This window comes from Calliphora vicina, chromosome 5, assembly GCF_958450345.1.
Source record: "Calliphora vicina chromosome 5, idCalVici1.1, whole genome shotgun sequence".
Lineage (NCBI taxonomy): Eukaryota > Metazoa > Arthropoda > Insecta > Diptera > Calliphoridae > Calliphora > Calliphora vicina.
The window spans coordinates 617961-635253 of record NC_088784.1 but is presented as its reverse complement, the minus strand read 5'-3'; the positions used below and the strand labels follow the sequence as shown (position 1 = coordinate 635253).

Below are 17293 nucleotides of genomic sequence, written 5' to 3'. Positions count from 1 at the left end.
ATTATACAAACATTTTCATTATTCATATTCAGAATTAATTGAATAATTTTGATTGTTCAAAGCTAAAAATAATTAGTTATTTTGACATTTTTATTATTTCAAAAATATTCAAATTTGAAAAATCAAAATTCAAATTAAATTAATTAATTCAAATTAAATGGTGATTAATGTACTAATTGACAAATCAGATTGTATGATTATTCATTTAATCGCACACACCTATGTAGAAATCCCGACCCGGGGTTTCGGGAAATCTAAAATCCCGAAAATTATAAGAAAGAAACGTACACAATTATGTCTTTACAATTCAAAGTCAATATTTTATTTAGCACTAAATAGCATAAAATACTTGCATGAGTACATTATATAAGAAGAAATAGCAATAAAGTATGTACAATGTACATACTGGTAAAAAACAGTACCTTAGTAAAAAAATAGCGTTTATTTTAAATAGCTTCTTAAGAATACTATTGCATCTATGGTTTCATCTGCCATTCTGGAACGAATTTTGTTTCCGACATATGCTGCTGCCGAAAAACATCTTTCACATTCCATCATTTTTCTTGCAAGTTGCAAATCTATATTATAATTTCATTTCGTTATTTTTATTTGGGATTTTTACATTTATTAATAATATCTTTTAGCAATCAAAATATTTTCATTTTGTTCGAGTTCCTCATCTGAGATAAAATCAATTTCATTTGAAGAGGACTTAAATTGGGTTTTGTTAGATAACTTACAAAAAAAGGTGAATAATTGATTTTCTAGAGCCCCACTCAAGGAAAACCAAAAATAACGCTTTCCTTTATTAACTATATTGTAGCAGGAGTTGAGCTTAACAACTTTGCTGAACATCACTTTGCGATTTAAAATAAAAAAATTTAAAATAAAAAAAATCCCGGGCTTCGGGATTTTCGGGAACGGCATTCCCCGTTTAGCATCACTACACCTATGTATACTTAACCAATTATTTATTATGTATAATTGTAAACAAAAATGTCCATCATTTAAAATCTTATTAAATTGTTTTTACATTTAGTTTTCAAAAATTTCGAACTATGTTCTCAAACGTGTCGCAATTTTAAAGATAACGTTTTGGGTCTGTTTTGGGCAAAGGTCTAAGCCTGTTAAAGTTCTATAACCAATATTTGAAAAAATCATGAAATAATTGTTTATCAAGAATTTTTAAAAAAGGTCTATGAATAAATGTTAAAAATGACATTATTTTGGTCTTTGATAACCATTATAAAAGGGGTCCCTGATCATTAGTTGTGGAAATTGAATTATTTATAATAAATATTTTTAAGGTAGATGTAGGGTATATTTTATTAATTCTTTATTTTTCTTCATTGCTAACAAACAAATTATTAGACATTTTCTGATTTGAAATAAATATATTTTAGTACATTATTCGAATCATATTTTTATTCGTTTGAATAACCGAGGAAATTTCAAAAAATAATCCATCATTTGAATAATATTCCCTAATAAGCATTAAAGAGCATTTTATTATTTTTGATTGTTGTTAGTGATTTGAAGTTCGAGTACAAAGAGTTGGACGGATAAATATGAAATTATTAACAAATTTGTGTAACTACATATGCAGTATTTCTGCTCTACTCTTACTAAATGGAAGATGTAACTACAAACGTTTTCAATTAGAGTAACGTACAATCAGGTCAACTGATATTATAAAAGATTCTCATAGATTGTAATTTCTATAAGATTTTAAGTGTTATGTGTTATTTATTTAGTCAACCAAATAATAATTTAGGAAAGATAATATATAAGTTTTAAGATATTTACCTTATGAACGTTGTGCATTTCAAATTGGCTTAAACAAGAGAAATGTTTAATTGCCAATAAGCAACCGAAATGAAATAATACATTTCGTACTTTTTTATTTTATTTTAATAATATTTTCTTGCAACGCTAAATGAAAATCGTATTACAAATTATGTTGGCAAAGAGTTTTCGACATAAAATCTTTAATTTTGTGAAACCACACCCATTTTAGAAGAAAAAGTCCCTATAAACGCAAACGCTACACAATAAAGCTTAAAAAAAAACAAACAAACAAACAAACAGATAAAAAGTAAGTAAGTAATAAAATCTACAAGGTTTTGGGAGTCAAGAGTATTGAAGTTTGGCAGTGGAAGGTGGAGGAGGAGGAGTAACAAAAGCCGGTAACAATAAACATGAAATAGAGACATCATAAAAACCGGAAACTGTGTACGTTTATTGAATCTGTAACATGAAATTATATTTGATAAGCATTTCCGCTTATAATGATAATAATGTTGTTGATGCTTTTGCTTTAGCTGTAGCTTCTGCTGATGTTAAACTCAATGTTGTTGCTGGTGTGTTGTCGTTGTCGTTGCTAGAGCTGATGTTGATTGTGATTGTGATTGTAATGATATTGCAGCCACTGCTATTGCCACTGCCACTGCTGCTGTTTTTGTTACGAGTATTATTGTTCGTAATGATGCTGACTGTAGTCGTATAGAAAGAAAATCCAATATCATTTTTTCAATTTTCTTTCATCACATTTTTCAGTTTATATTTATTTGCTTTTCTTATTTTTTCATTCTAAAAACCTCAAGTCACAGAACCGAAAGTCATAATTTTTGCTGTGAGGTTTCTTTTGTTATTAATATTGTTGTTGTTGTGCTGTCCTTCTATCTTCTGTATTTACTGATTTTAACTCTATTATTTTTCCTTTTTTATTTTTCGTATACACTCTAGGTCTTAGTGTGGATTTTGGAACAATTTTTACTCTAATCAAAAGCAAAAAATAAACAGTTTATTGCAATTTAGAGCTAAAATGTATATGTATGTATGTATGTATGTATGTATGTATGTATGTATTTAGTAGTATGGATGATGATTATAACATTTATTACTTGGTTTGGCTCAATTTATAGTGATCGGTTAAGAATGCATTTGTTTGCATTGCTGTGTGATGGTTTATGTTTTTGAAGACTGGTTTTAATAACGATTTATTTCAGTTGCTTTCATTTATTTCAACACTAAAAATAATAAATAGTGGTTTTCTTATTATTAAATTGTGATACATCCAACCAACATCCATCATGCAAACATACTAAGATTTACTTACGTCAAGCACGGATAAATAAATAAATATAATGCACTAGCTGACCCGGTGCGCTTCGCCACCCCAATTAGAAGAGTGAAATAGTACTATTAAGTCTCCCTTTGTGAATCTGATTGTAAATGTCTAATTTCATACTTCTGGGTCCATTATTATAGAAAATGCAAAAGAAAGTTACCACTAAAGTCACCTTTTGTGAATTCAAATTCAATCAGAATCATGTGTGCCTAATTTTAAATTTTTAGGTTTATTATTATAAAATAGTACCATTGCAAAAAGTACCATTGCAATAAACAAATAGTACCATTGATTATCACTTTTGAATTCGCACTCACCAGACCATAACCCGTCAAGTTTGAATTTTAAATTTGTATAGCCTTTCCTATATTATCAACTAATTTTGTTTCTATAACAATTAATATTTAAAAATTATCACAAAACCGAAAAAAAACGAAACCCCGGTTTTGAAATTCTTCGGTTTTTTGGAAAAAATTCTAAAAGTACCATTATAATAAAGAAAAAGTACCAAAAAGCAGACACTTGTGGATTCCCACCCACTCTGGCCCATGTAAGCTTTATTTCATGTTTCTAGGTTCATTGGTGAAGAAAATATAAAAAGTACAATTCGATTAAAGAAAAATTACCAAAAAATCTACCCCTAAAATTCACACTCACTTAGGACCATATATGCTTAATTTCATGTTTCTAAGTCCATTGTCACATAAAAATTCAAAAAGTACCATTATATGAATAAAAAAGTACCTATAGTTCAGTTCTCCCATTTTGGTACCTAAATATTGTACCCTATTCCTAACACAAACTTCAGTCAGATACATATCAGCTAACTTTAATGTCGATAAGTGAAATAATTTAAAATATTAAAAAAAGTACCATTCGGAGAAAAGTACCAATTTCCCTTTTATTCCTCGAACACCCCTCAAGTTCGAACTTTAAAAATATTCCATTTTGCCAAAATTGTTTATGCTACAGACATGTCTCAAAATATTAAAATCTGTGTTAAAGTGCCAAAGAAAAAATATGTTTTTAAAAAAAGTTCGAAACTGTTTACCCGGATTTGGCCCAATATACATCTTGGCACTCGAGTTCCAAATAACACCCTGTTAGTTAATTTTTGTGTGAATCCAGGAACCAATGTTAAAAAAATTATCAAAATTGGCTTAATAATTTCAAATAAAATGTATTTTCCAGATTTTATCTCCTTTTTGGTACCTATTTTATCCCCATTGCTTTGGTAAAATTTTATTCAAATAAATTTCTGTATCGTGGTGGGAGATCATAATAAAATATTCGTATGTCTATGTCAGATTATAGAAAAACATATTTTATGAAAAAGTACCAAAAATAAACACAATTTTTATCCCTTAAGGGTTCGAATTTCCAAAAAGTACCAAACATATATTTTTTATTTTTTGTTAATTAAAGAATACGATTTAAAATTTGTTTCTGTGTTTAGTGGTTTAAAAGATACATAGGGTGCAAAAAAGTACCAAAATACAGTTTTTACCCGTTTTCTCCCCTAAAAGTTTCGAATTTCCAAAAAGTACGAAACACCTGTAACATGCAATTTTAAGTTTTTTTGTATCTTTATTAGTTTTGAAGATATAAGGTTACCGAATTTACCCTTTTTTACCCCCTAAACGTTCGAATTTCCAAAAATCCCTTCTTATCGGATCATTTCGTGATTCTAGCTTCAGCCGTTTGGGCTGTGCGATGATGAATCAGTCAGTCGGTCAGTCAGTCATTCATTCAGTCAGTCAGTAACGTTACTCTTTTATATATATATATTACATGCGTATGTATTTGTATTTGTGTTCTGACGACACTTTTAAATTCTCTAAATCATCAAATATTAATGCTGACTGACGTTCCGTTTAGATAATATGTACATATGTATGATAAAAAGATGCTGTTTGTTAATTGCAATGTAATAATATTTTATGGAATGAATATTATTTAACTTCATCAATTATGTACCCTTCATCAAAGCAAATAAATCTACCCGCTTTATCAGTAGACATTTCTATAGAAATACTGACTTATGTATTTGTACATTAGACCTGTCCTTAAAAAATCCATTGCGATTTGGGTTTTATTTTGTTATTTAGTAGCTAAAGCTAACTGATGCAAAATTTAAGATCAAAAATCGTTTAAAAGTTGTAAAAATATTTTAATATTGGATGTATAAAAGAAAAATGCATTATTTACAAAAATAACGAAAATGCCAACAAAGCGTCATATACGGGAAGTTTTGCTTTTCTTCTTTAGTTTGAAAAAAAGTTCCACTGAAGCATACCGATTGCTTAACGAAGCTCAAGGTGAATGTGAAGACAAAGCTCGCCTAGACCAACCAAAAAAAGGACCAAAAATTATACTCAGAATATGCAGCCAGACATGAAACCGTAATATTCCATCATGACAACGTTAGGCCACATGTTGCAATACCTGTTAAATACTATTTAGAAAGAAGTGGTTGGGAAGTTTTGCCTCACCCGTATTACAGTTCAGACCTTGCCACGTCCGACTAATATTTGTTTCGATCGATGCAGAACGCTCTCTCTGGGTTACGCTTTACTTTGAAACAGAGTATCCGATATTGGCTTGATCCGTTCTTGGCCTCAAAAGATGTTGCAGCTGTTAGTTAGTAAGTACCTACCATCCACATCAAATGTACTTATGAAGGGCAGGTCTAATGTACATATGTATATATGAGGAGCCGTAGAACAAAATGTACTTTTTCTCATTTTTTTCAAAAATTGTTTTTTTGGTTATTTGGGTTGAAATCTTCTAGAAACAATCAAGTTATCAACATTTTTTTAATGTTTTTATCAAGTACATGGCTTCTAAAAAATGTGTGCTTAACAAAATGTACAAGTATAAAACGAAAAAAAAAAAATATTTAATTTCAATGTGTAATTTGTTTATATGTATATTAGATCAAGATTAAAAACATTCATTTAAAATACTATCATTTAAAAAAAAACGCATAAAAAACATCAAACTTTTTAACTTTGTTTTTAACAAAACGTACTTCTTTTTCTTTATTTTTTAACAATATTAAATATTAAAATGGTTTTATATCAAACATCCTTAACATTTAATGTGGTGACTTATGGCAGTTAGATGATGTATCTATTGATAAGTAAGAAACTTGTTGCCATTTCCAGGTTCATGCAGTTTTTAAAGGGGCGAAATAAATAAAACTTAATTTGCCAAAAGTTTAAATGATCGAAAAAGTACCTTTTGTTCTGCGGCTCCTCATATATACATACTTACATATATACATATATGTATGAATATGTAGGTAGTATTTGTAGTATATAAATATCAATTGTGTCCAAGTTGCTACAGTTCTGAGGTAGATTTGTATTTATTTATTTTAGGAAATTAAGTTTTTTTCTTGTTGATATTGAACACTATTAAATGTAGTCATCGTCTTGTTTTAATAAACTTTCAAAAGTACTAAATCTTCATTGTTGCTTTCTGGTTGTATGTTAAAGAGTGAATTTGTTATTTGTATTCTCTGGTGTATCGTATATTTTGTGTGAGTGTGAACACATCTACACACACATATATGCATAAATACATAAAAGAAATGTGTGTAGTTGTAAGTAAGTGAAAGCGTGTTTGTGATAATTCATAAAAATCTTCTTTAATTTACAAATACAGCCTGTCTACGCTTATAAGTTTAACAAATTTGCCTGTAAGTGGCAATTTGTTTTATGATCTGCTGCTGTGTTGGCTGGCGTCCTCCTCCCAATCCCCAGCACCACTTATACACAATATTTTAGCCTTTCATTGTTGCCAAACTAACAAAAAGACGTTTGTTAATATTTTAACAGCAAATTTGTGAACAACATCCGTAATCCGAGGCACTTATCAATAAGTTTCTTTTGTTACTGTTGCTCTGAAACATGGTTGGTGTATTAAGTCAAAGCATGAAGAACTGAAAGTCGATGTATTGAAGAAATTGTTCAAGCATTCGAATATGTGAGCCTTTAAATCTACTTTACTCTTTAGTACACACACACTAACACACACACACACACACACACATCCATCCATACATGCATGCACAAATAAGACACTGGGAATATGCCGCCCTATTATTTATGCATGTCACGTTAAATTTATAGGTACTCAGAGACTTGACTTATGAAGGCAAAAGAACTGAGAAAAAAGTTTTTTTTTTTGTTGTGGGCGGGGGAGAAATTACGTTTAATTTTTTTGGCCTTGATTTTTTGCAAATAAAAAAAGAAACTTTTTCTAACTTTTGTAATTTAGAATGAATGAAAGAATGAATGAAGGAAAGGTCGAGGGAGGGGACGAAAGAAAGAAAAATAAAGATTTAAAAATGTGTGTTCATTTATGTTTAATTCTCAAATTTATGAGCTGCTTTTCAGTCTCATCCTTTTTCAAAAGGGATTTATGTTAAACTGATCTCTATTTGGCTTAAATCCTTTCAGACTTGATTTTAATGTGCCTTGATAAGTTGTGTCTCCGAAAAAAACAAAAAGGGAAACACAAAACACCTTTACACAAATTATGTAAATGTTGTCATTGTCATTGGCACAGTAGTTGTAGTTGTCTTTGTTATTGTTTAGCGTAAAAGGACTATTTTTGCCATAATCTCCAAAACATCCACACTGACACATTTCAAACTCTATAAACCCAAATATTGTTTCCTCTCTACTTCTATTTTGGGTTTTAAATGTCACAAAATGTTCTGTTTTGTATCTACGAGTATGAATGTGTATGAGTGTAAGAATATTTGTGTAGAAATGCCATTTATTTGTTTATATGCAAATTAGGGTCACTTTTTAAAGTATTTTTTTTGTTTGTTATTCTCTTTTAGTTGACAATTTGTTATATGAAACAATTTTTTCCACACAAATTATACAAAATGTTCATACATACATACATATAAACCCAGTGTTGATAGGAGCAAAATTTGCAAATCCAAACAGGCATTAGTTTATTTTTATTTGTGTTATAATGTTCATTTTTATTTTCGGCTGGTTGGAAAAGGTGAAAGGTTCTCAGCAGACACATAATTTATATAGAATTTCTTTTCCAATACGAGTAAAATCTCATACACATATGAATACGGACAAATATATACATAAATAATTGGAGTGTTTATGCATAGATAAATATAATTGTTATTAACGAAACACGGATTGGAAACAAACAACATATAATCTATACGAGGGTAAATTAATCAAACCAAACAATTTTATTATTTTGTAAACAAAAAATTGATTTTATTCGAAAACTTTTGAAAAAAAACAACCTAAAGTAAGGTCACACAAGACAAATAATATATAAAAATCTCGTGTCACAATGTTAGTGTTTGAACTCCTCCGAAACGGCTTAACCGATTTTTATGAAATTTTGTATATATGTTTGGTAGGTATGAGAATAGGTCGTAAACTATATTTCATACCGCTAGGTCATTAGGGTGACCCTATCCAGAATTTATTTTTACCATTTTTTGTCCAAAAGCTTTTTTTCGCATTTTATTTATTTGGCATTAAAAAATACTTATAACCCCAAATTTTCATCAACCGACCCTCACCCACCCGTTTTTTAGCCGAGATTTTAGTATTTTGTATGAGCAATATCCAAATATCAATATATAACTATTTTTATGAAATTTTGTATATATTTTTGGAAGGTACGAGAATATTATATATCATACCGCTAGGACATTAGAATGTCCCTATCCACCCATTTTTATACCCTTCAGCTTCGTGAGAAGGGTATATATAAGTTTGTCATTCCGTTTGTAATTTCTACATTTTTCATTTCCGACCCTATAAAGTATATATATTCTGGATCCTTATAGATAGCGGAGTCGATTAAGCCATGTCCGTCTGTCTGTCTGTCTGTCTGTCTGTCTGTCTGTCTGTCCGTCTGTCTGTCTGTCTGTCTGTCTGTTGAAATCAATTTTCTGAAGGCCCCAGATATCTCCGGGATCCAAATCTTCAACAATTCTGTCAGACATACTTTCGAGAATTTTGCTATTTAAAATCAGCAAAATCCGTCCATAAATAACGGAGATATGAGCAAAAATCCGAGACAACCTCTGAAAATTTCATCAAAAAACACAATGTATTGCATGCTTTGACAAAAAAACAACAAAACGTATGCTTGGATGTGCAAGCTTTGTGTATTTTGTTTTTTTTGTGTTTTGTTTCTTTTGGCGTTGTTGTTGTTTTTTATACAACTAAAGTTTAGTTGGGTTGTGTGTTGGTTTTTTTGACAAAAAAACAACAAATCGTATGTTTGAATGTGCATGCTTTGCGTATTTTGTTTTTTTTTGTGTTTTGTTTCTTTTGGCGTTGTTGTTGTTTTTATACAATTAAACGTATGTTTGGATGTGTGTTGGTTTCATTGCCTTGCGTATTTTGTTTTTGTTTTTTCTTTTGGTGTTTTGTTTCGTTTGGCGTTGTTGTTGTTTTTTGTGTTCTTGATAAATTTAGGATGCTGTACGCTGAAAGTGGGCAATGTACATACATATATAGTATATATTATTTTTTATAATTAGTATATATTATATACCTACTAATTATAAAAAATAATAATGTATCCACAACAAAGGTGAAGGGTATATAAGATTCGGCATAGCCGAATATAGCACTCTTACTTGTTTAAAATATTTTTCGCCAAAAAATTTTGTTTGTATTTCTCTTCATTTGGCATCAAAAATACCTATAATGCCAACTTCACTTAGAATACATTCGCTATTTTTTATTTAACAACCAAAATATTCACTAGAAATAATTTGTATGGCAGAACAACGTTTGCCGGATCAGCTAGTATTTACTATAAAAATCGTAACTAGTACTTACTACTGTTAGCACACATTTTCTTACACAGCATTTCAAAATTAATACCACATCCCAACAACTCTCGTAAATTATAAACTTTGATATCTTTATCTATCTAATAAAAACGGCATTTTAAAAATTTACACAATTTTTACGTTTGTTTGTTGTATTTATTGTGTATTTTATCGAATTACAATAATAGTTAGTTATTATTTGTATGATAAATTCTGCTCATATGAGTAATATGGATGTGTGATTAAATAGAGATTTGTTTATTGTCTTACTAGGATTTCGAATTCATGTTTACGTATTTCATGACCACCGTAGGGTATAAATATGCAATGGTCTGTGGGCGAGATTAGGCCCGGCGTCAAACTTCCACAATGGTGAGCTCGACCCACAAACAAAGGTTCCCCGTCTTCAAATCGGCCTGTAAAGACAGCATTGTTTGGAATATTTTGGCAATCAGTATTAATCCAATTATAATTGTTGCCACACAGAATGTCTACATCATTCTTTTGGATTTCTGAACCATCACAACAAACATAGGCTTCACTTCTTGCTGGCACCACCTTCGCTGGTAATAATTGACCTTCATGCAATGATCTGCCCACAAAGATGGCTGTACCATCAGAGTCGAAGCCAGCTACTACGGCATTATGAGGAATGTGATCTAACGAGGATGGCAACCACTTGTCGTTGTTTTCACAAACTAATACTTCATAAGTACATAATTTCGTTTCCTGTCCCGCAAACGGTATATACAAGCAACCATGTGAGGGATGTATTTTACCCACACTTAAGCTGTTGGCATGATGACCGCGGCCAATGTACAAAGGCTCACAACACGATGTTTCTCCACTAGATACCGCAGTGGAGGGTACAGCCCCATTTTCACATGGACACCAACCATATCCAGGTCCAACAAGAACTTCATAATAGTTTTTGGGATGCTCCTGTCCACCCCATGCTACATAGGCACAACCCTTGCTCGGTATTACTTTGGCAGGTAACATCTCATCTTCATGCTCGGCGCGTCCTACATAAATGGGAGTTCCATCACAGTCATAACCACCCTCAATGGCGAAATCGGGCAAATCATCTGCCGATGAAGATTTTATCCAACAGTGTTCTACATATTATAATAATTAATTTTTTAAAAATTCCACCAATTATTTTTTCTTATTCACAATATTACCCATAATTTCATTTGTAAAGTATCACAGTACTGCAAAGAATCTACCAGCAGAGTGTTATGGAAGTGATTAGAGTCTGTATTTAAATACTGGTAGTCGTCTGACACTTGGATAAAATAATAAACAACATGTTTATTTTTGTACATAACGATAGCAAACCAAATTATGAATAATACTTACTCAGTCAAGAACGTAAAAAACCCTCCATATATAGACAACCACAAATCATATTTAATTAAATATTTTCTCCAACAATCAACTAGCATGACTCAGCTGTCGATATACAAGTACAACAAGTGCCTTCATATTTTATTTTATTTTAAGTTATCTCCATTTATTTATTAAAGTTTTTCAACATTTTTCTTAGAACTGTCTTTCTTTGTAGATTTAATTTTTACGAAATCTCGAAGGTTTTTAGGTCGGTCGTGTTTATACCCTTCACCATCATAGAGAATTATACATAGGGACGAGACAATACAACAAATCATATGTCTGATACAACAACAAAATATATTGAATAACATGTCTTTTGTTGATGTAAAGAGTTAGGTTTTTGACAACAGACTTACTATGTTTTTCACAATAACGTCTCGCCTAATATTTATAAAAAACTAACTTTTTAAAAAACCGGTTTGTCGGTTAACCGAAAATTTACCTTTTTTGAAAACCGATTTTTCGGTTAACCGACTTCGAAAAAACCGTTTAAACCGGTTAACCGACATATATGTGAAGAAAACATAAAATGTCCAATAAAGTATACTTTAGCTTTAAAATTTTGGGTTTTTAATAGTCAGGAATGAGCTAATTATCTCAGTCAAATGGAATTGAGTAGAAATGTGTTACTAAATATATAATACTTGTTTTAATTATTGGTTTATACATTAAATTTCAACCAAAATACATATGTAAATCACAATTTTTTTAATAAAATATATGGGGCATTTCATGTCAAGTGAAGCAACTTTTGAAATAGATGTCTTCCGAAATTTGCACCAAGGTTAGTTCTATTGGATAGTAACTCAGACACAATTTTTCAACAAGATCGGTTGAGAACTCTCTGAGTTAGAGGGATCGACCGATCTTGTTGAAAAATTGTGTCTGAGTTACTATAGAACTAACCTTGGTGCAAATTTCATCCCGATCGGAAGACATCGATTTCAAAAGTTGGTTCACTTGACATGAAATGCCCAATATATTTAATTTTAAAAATTTATTATCACCTCGACTTTCTGATATGAAATTTTAAGAACAAAACACACTAATGAAGTCAAATTTATTGAAAGAAATTCAATTTAACGTTTGGTAAAATCACCCCTAAATTTATAATGAATCATTAGTAAGATTTTGCTTAATTTCTAGAATTATGCGGAATTTAATTTTAATTTTTAAGAGTTTCATTATGTGTAATTTATTCTGAAAAAGTTTTTATATAAACGCATCATCCTCTACTATTTAGAATCAATGTAATTCTTGAAAAGTTTTATCTAAAGAGGTTTATATTGTAAATCAGACCAAATGTATGATATAACGTGTACACAACGAATATACAAAAATGCACCGAAACATGAGATTTATTAATTTTAGTTCCAGATTTTTAAATTCGGTTAACCGAGTGATATAAACTGGATAAATCGGTTAACCGAAAATCACCATTTTAAATTAACCGGTTCGCATAAAACCGAGATTTCGAAGAAAACCCGGGTTTTCGGTTAACCGGTTATCCTCGCCTCTCAGCTTTTGTAGAAATTTCTGAATATCCACGGTTTTTGAGACCAACATTTGCTCAGAGTAAACTAGTGTTATTATTATAATCAATGCAAGGATTTTCATGCACTAAAAAATTAAAAATATGTGCTTATAATATGCACTATAAAGAGAGAAAATATGCACTAAAAATGACAAAAATATGCAATAAAAACAAGTTTTTAATTTGAAATATATTTATTAATAAAAGACTTGGTCCTTGGAGCCATAGAAAAGATTGTACCATATTTTGTCGAATTATCTTTCACAAAAAGACACGATTTCGTTACATCATATGTATACATCCAACAGTAATGCTGCGTTTCGCAAAAGTTTAATGATTTCTTGCAAGCATAAATGTCAGACATTAGGGTGGTACATTGAGTTTAGATTGCAAATTTTTGCTGTACAGTTCAATAATAAAACCCACATGGTGCTATGGAATTTAATTACGAGGCACGGCCTCAGCTTCTAATATTGAAAAAATTCAAAGATTCCAAAATAAAATATTAAGAATGATAACAGCAGCGCCCTGGTATGTGAGAAATATTAATATTCATAAGGACCTAGGTGTCTTAATGGCTACATCCGACTAAGAAGAAGGAATCCAGTGGTACATTAAAGTGTGGTACATTAGGGTGGCTGGAACAAAGATCTGGTGAATAAATACTAGAACGGTATACTTGAGGTCTTAGAGGAAAACATTGGTTTTCCCGAGACAAAAATATTGATATATCATACTTAAAAAAAATTGTTCGTAACTGTCTTGCAGAAATACATTACATTATGATGTACGGGGAATTTTTTTTGAGGTGCGGTCTAATGTACAGTGTACACTAATATAAAAGTATATTCAAAAGAAAATTAAATATGCAATAAAATGGAAAAATATGCTAAATATATGCATTTAAAAGAAAAGTATGCAAAATATGCATTTATAACAAAATATGCAACAACAAATCGATGTCATTTTGTTGCAATTTCTTCGATTCGGAAATATAAATTGTCAAAAGTGATTTTGAGCTACTGACTACAAACATGCATTTGCCCTGATTATAATTATTGTAGTTAATTCATGGCAATTAATGCATCACATTAAACCTTTTATTTTTTTAAGTGAAGAAAACGAAACATAAAAATTGTTTACTGCAGTTGCAGGTCAGTCACTCACTAGCTTCGTAAAGATATTTCAATAAATTAAATAAGTAATTAGGTGCTAGTACTAATAGTAGACATGTTTATGAGATAATTTGATATTGAGTCCAAATACTCGTATGAGTACTAAACAGTACTAAATTTGATTTTTAGGGTATTTTTTATTTTGTTTTTGTTATTAACTGATTATTTAAGTGTTATCAGAACTTTAGATATGTGTTGGGTTCGCATTATTATGGTATGAATGATAAGAAGTCATACACATTTGTATACATTAATAAAAATACATGTATGTATAATTGAGTATAAATACTTAAACGGTGTATGACAAATCGTTTTTGTTGCTGCATTATTACGAGCATTTATCAATTCTTGTGTATTTTTAAAACCCTTTGGTTTTGTGGTCTATAACAAGTGTAAATTTGATATTGAATGTTTAGTATCGATAGATCAGTGCTTCAGCGAATAACGTATTTTTCAATATTAAATTATTAATTTCATTTTAATTTATAAAAAACCAATAAAAGAAACAAAATGATGGGTAAGCAAAACGAGCATTCTATTGCATTATGTAGCTGTTTGTTTAAAATATAAATTAATATTCTGTATTTAATTATTGTTGGCAAACATGCGTTTGGATGTAACAATGTAATTTTGACTTCAAAAGAGTTCGAATTAAAAACCTTTTTTATTTTTGTATGTGAATTATTGAATTATGTTTTTGCACTTGTTTGTCTTAATGTTTGGCATACTGTCGATTTTTGTTTGCACTTATAATTATTTTAAAATTTTTCTTTTTATAATAATTTTTTTTAGGTTCTTATCACCCTGGTGGTATTATCAGTCCACGTATGTTTTATTGCACATTTTTGATAAAAGCGAGCACGATATCTAAGTATAAATAAGTATTTAGTTTGCTTTTTTTTGGCGGCCGAATGACATTTTAATTCCCCTTTCTAGTCTTATGATTAATTGTAGTAATTCTTGTTTATTAATTAATTCGATATTTTAGAAACAACATGGGTTCATTCTGCTCCAGGTGCCCCTGTGCCACCACTAGCTGTGATTGGTGGCCATGACTGTGATGGTTCGCCAATATATGTAGGACGTGCATTTCATGAAGGAGACAACATGCCCGCTAAAGTGGTGCCCAGTAAGGGATGTGCATATATTGCCTGGGGTGGTCTGGAACACGTAAAGACTCATTACGAAATATTGGTGGGCCAAGGCTATGGCTGGCAACCTTGTTATGGTGGTGCTGTTCCTCCAAATGCTGTACGTACCGGTATGACATGTACCGGAGAACCCTTGTACGTTGGCAGAGGTCATCAAGGCAACAGCTTGTGCGTTGGCAAGATACAACCTTCTCATGGCTGTTTGTATATACCGTTCGGTGGCCAGGAGATGCGTTTAAATACATATGAGGTGTTGGTGTTTGAAAATCGTGAAAATTGGGTGGCTTCAACGCCCAACTACACTCCTCCTGGTGCTGTTGTAGCCGGACATGATACGGATCGTGCTGTTATTTATGTTGGCCGTGCGATGCACGAAGGAGAAATGTTGCCATGTAAATTCATACCCAGCAAGGGATGCGCCTACGTCTGCTATGGTGGCTACGAAGTAAACAAACGTAATTTTGAAGTGTTGTGTGGTTACGGCTATGCCTGGATTAAGCCTCACCATCATGTCATTCCACCTACAGCAGTGTCTACTGGTCGATCTCGTAATGGTGAACCATTGTTTGTGGGTCGCGGTCACCATAGTGGAAGTTTAACACCCGGTTTGGTATCTGTCAGTCAAAGATGTCTCTTCATACCCTATGGTGGTCGTGAAATTCGATTGAATGATTACGAAGTTCTGATCAAACAATAGAAGAGTTGAAGTAGTCGATATTGAAATTGAATTGCATGTGAAGAAATATAAAAACTAAAATTGGAATGTAACAATGTTAAAATTAAAATAAAACCAAAGAACAAAGCCATGTATGTTTCTATAGCGGTATTCACAATGTAGGCCAGGTACTCGGTCTGGTAATTTATTGTAATAAAATAGCACATTAACGAATTAACTGCATTAAGAATGCAGAAAACAGTTTGTATTCGAATTCATCGACAAGAATAAAAATTGTAAAAGTTTGTGTCACCAAGTTGCTCTTTTTGCTAAATACCGCTAAAGGCATTTACAGACGACAATACTGTGTATTAATACCTTTCAAATTTCAAGTATCTGTTATGAAATCCATTCGGTTTTTTCCATTTCTTTTTTTGTTTTGATTATTTGAAAATCTACAATAATACAATTTTTGTTTAGATTATGGACTTGAATTATGATACACAATTTTTTGATAAAGATTAATAGTAAGTATCGCCGTCTGAAAATAACTTTATGTAGTTCCAAAATATTTTGTATATGAAATATAAAGCACATTATTTTCATCTTGCCGTTTTAGAGGCTCCTGCAATGTTTTACGTTAAAAAGTCATAAATCAGTTGTAGTAAATAACTGTCTAAAAACTCATTACATTCATAAAGCTGAATCCAGAATGTTTGGGTGTTTAATGCAGCTGCTGGTTGCTGGTGGCAATTAGTAGCAAATAGTGAGATGAGTGTTGCAAGTAGTCTTTTTAATTGCATTGCATACATTTTGAATGGCTTGTGTAAGTAACCAACATTAATGAGTTTAAACATGGGACATTGATAAAAGCTTAACGTTGACGCTATTGTCGTTTTTGGTTGTTGTCATTGTGTGTTTGGAAAGCCCACCGTACAAACAACGTAAGTCCAATCTGATTTATGACTTCTGTCACACATAAATACGAAAATCTAGGTACATTACAAATGGCATTTCATTATCGCATTGATGTTGAGTGAAAACCAAAAAAAAAACAAAAAAAAAAAAAAAACACGCAAATCTATGCTGGCTATTGTAAAATGTATCTTGACTTGAGTCCAAATTACATACAACAACAACTTTAGATACCTATTGAAATATCGAACAAACATATCTAGATACATATGCACATTCTGCATTCTACATGTGTGTGCAGGTGTGGGTATATTGCACATTGCACATTAAACATGTATTTAATTTTTCTTCATTTGTTTATTTATTTATTTATCCTCTTAGTATTCTCGCTTGTAGTTTTGTACACATGTTACATTTTAATTAAATTACGAATTAAACACAAACAATTTTATCACAACGAAAGTTTGGTTTAAATGAAATGAAATAAAATA

General features: G+C 30.9%; 2 protein-coding genes across 3 annotated transcripts; one reads left to right on the top strand and one right to left on the bottom strand.

Moving 5' to 3' along the window:
- Window positions 1-10111: 10111 nt before the first annotated feature.
- LOC135960076 (uncharacterized) lies at window positions 10112-11257 on the bottom strand. The gene is made up of 2 exons (XM_065511279.1): window positions 11162-11257; window positions 10112-11095 (listed from the first exon to the last, which is right to left on the bottom strand). Exons 1-2 carry the CDS (start codon window positions 11163-11165, stop codon window positions 10236-10238), a joined length of 864 nt encoding a protein of 287 aa, XP_065367351.1. The 5' UTR covers window positions 11166-11257; the 3' UTR covers window positions 10112-10235.
- A 3213-nt stretch (window positions 11258-14470) lies between these two features.
- LOC135960242 (uncharacterized) lies at window positions 14471-16038 on the top strand. 2 transcript variants are annotated; one of them, XM_065511483.1, is made up of 3 exons: window positions 14522-14598; window positions 14874-14906; window positions 15070-16038. In XM_065511483.1, the coding sequence occupies exons 1-3, from the start codon at window positions 14592-14594 to the stop codon at window positions 15927-15929; spliced, it is 900 nt and encodes a 299-aa protein (XP_065367555.1). In that variant the 5' UTR covers window positions 14522-14591; the 3' UTR covers window positions 15930-16038. The 2 variants fall into 2 exon arrangements, with proteins under 2 accessions (XP_065367556.1, XP_065367555.1); XM_065511484.1 differs by lacking the exon at window positions 14874-14906 and having other exon boundaries at window positions 14471-14598.
- Window positions 16039-17293: the final 1255 nt, after the last annotated feature.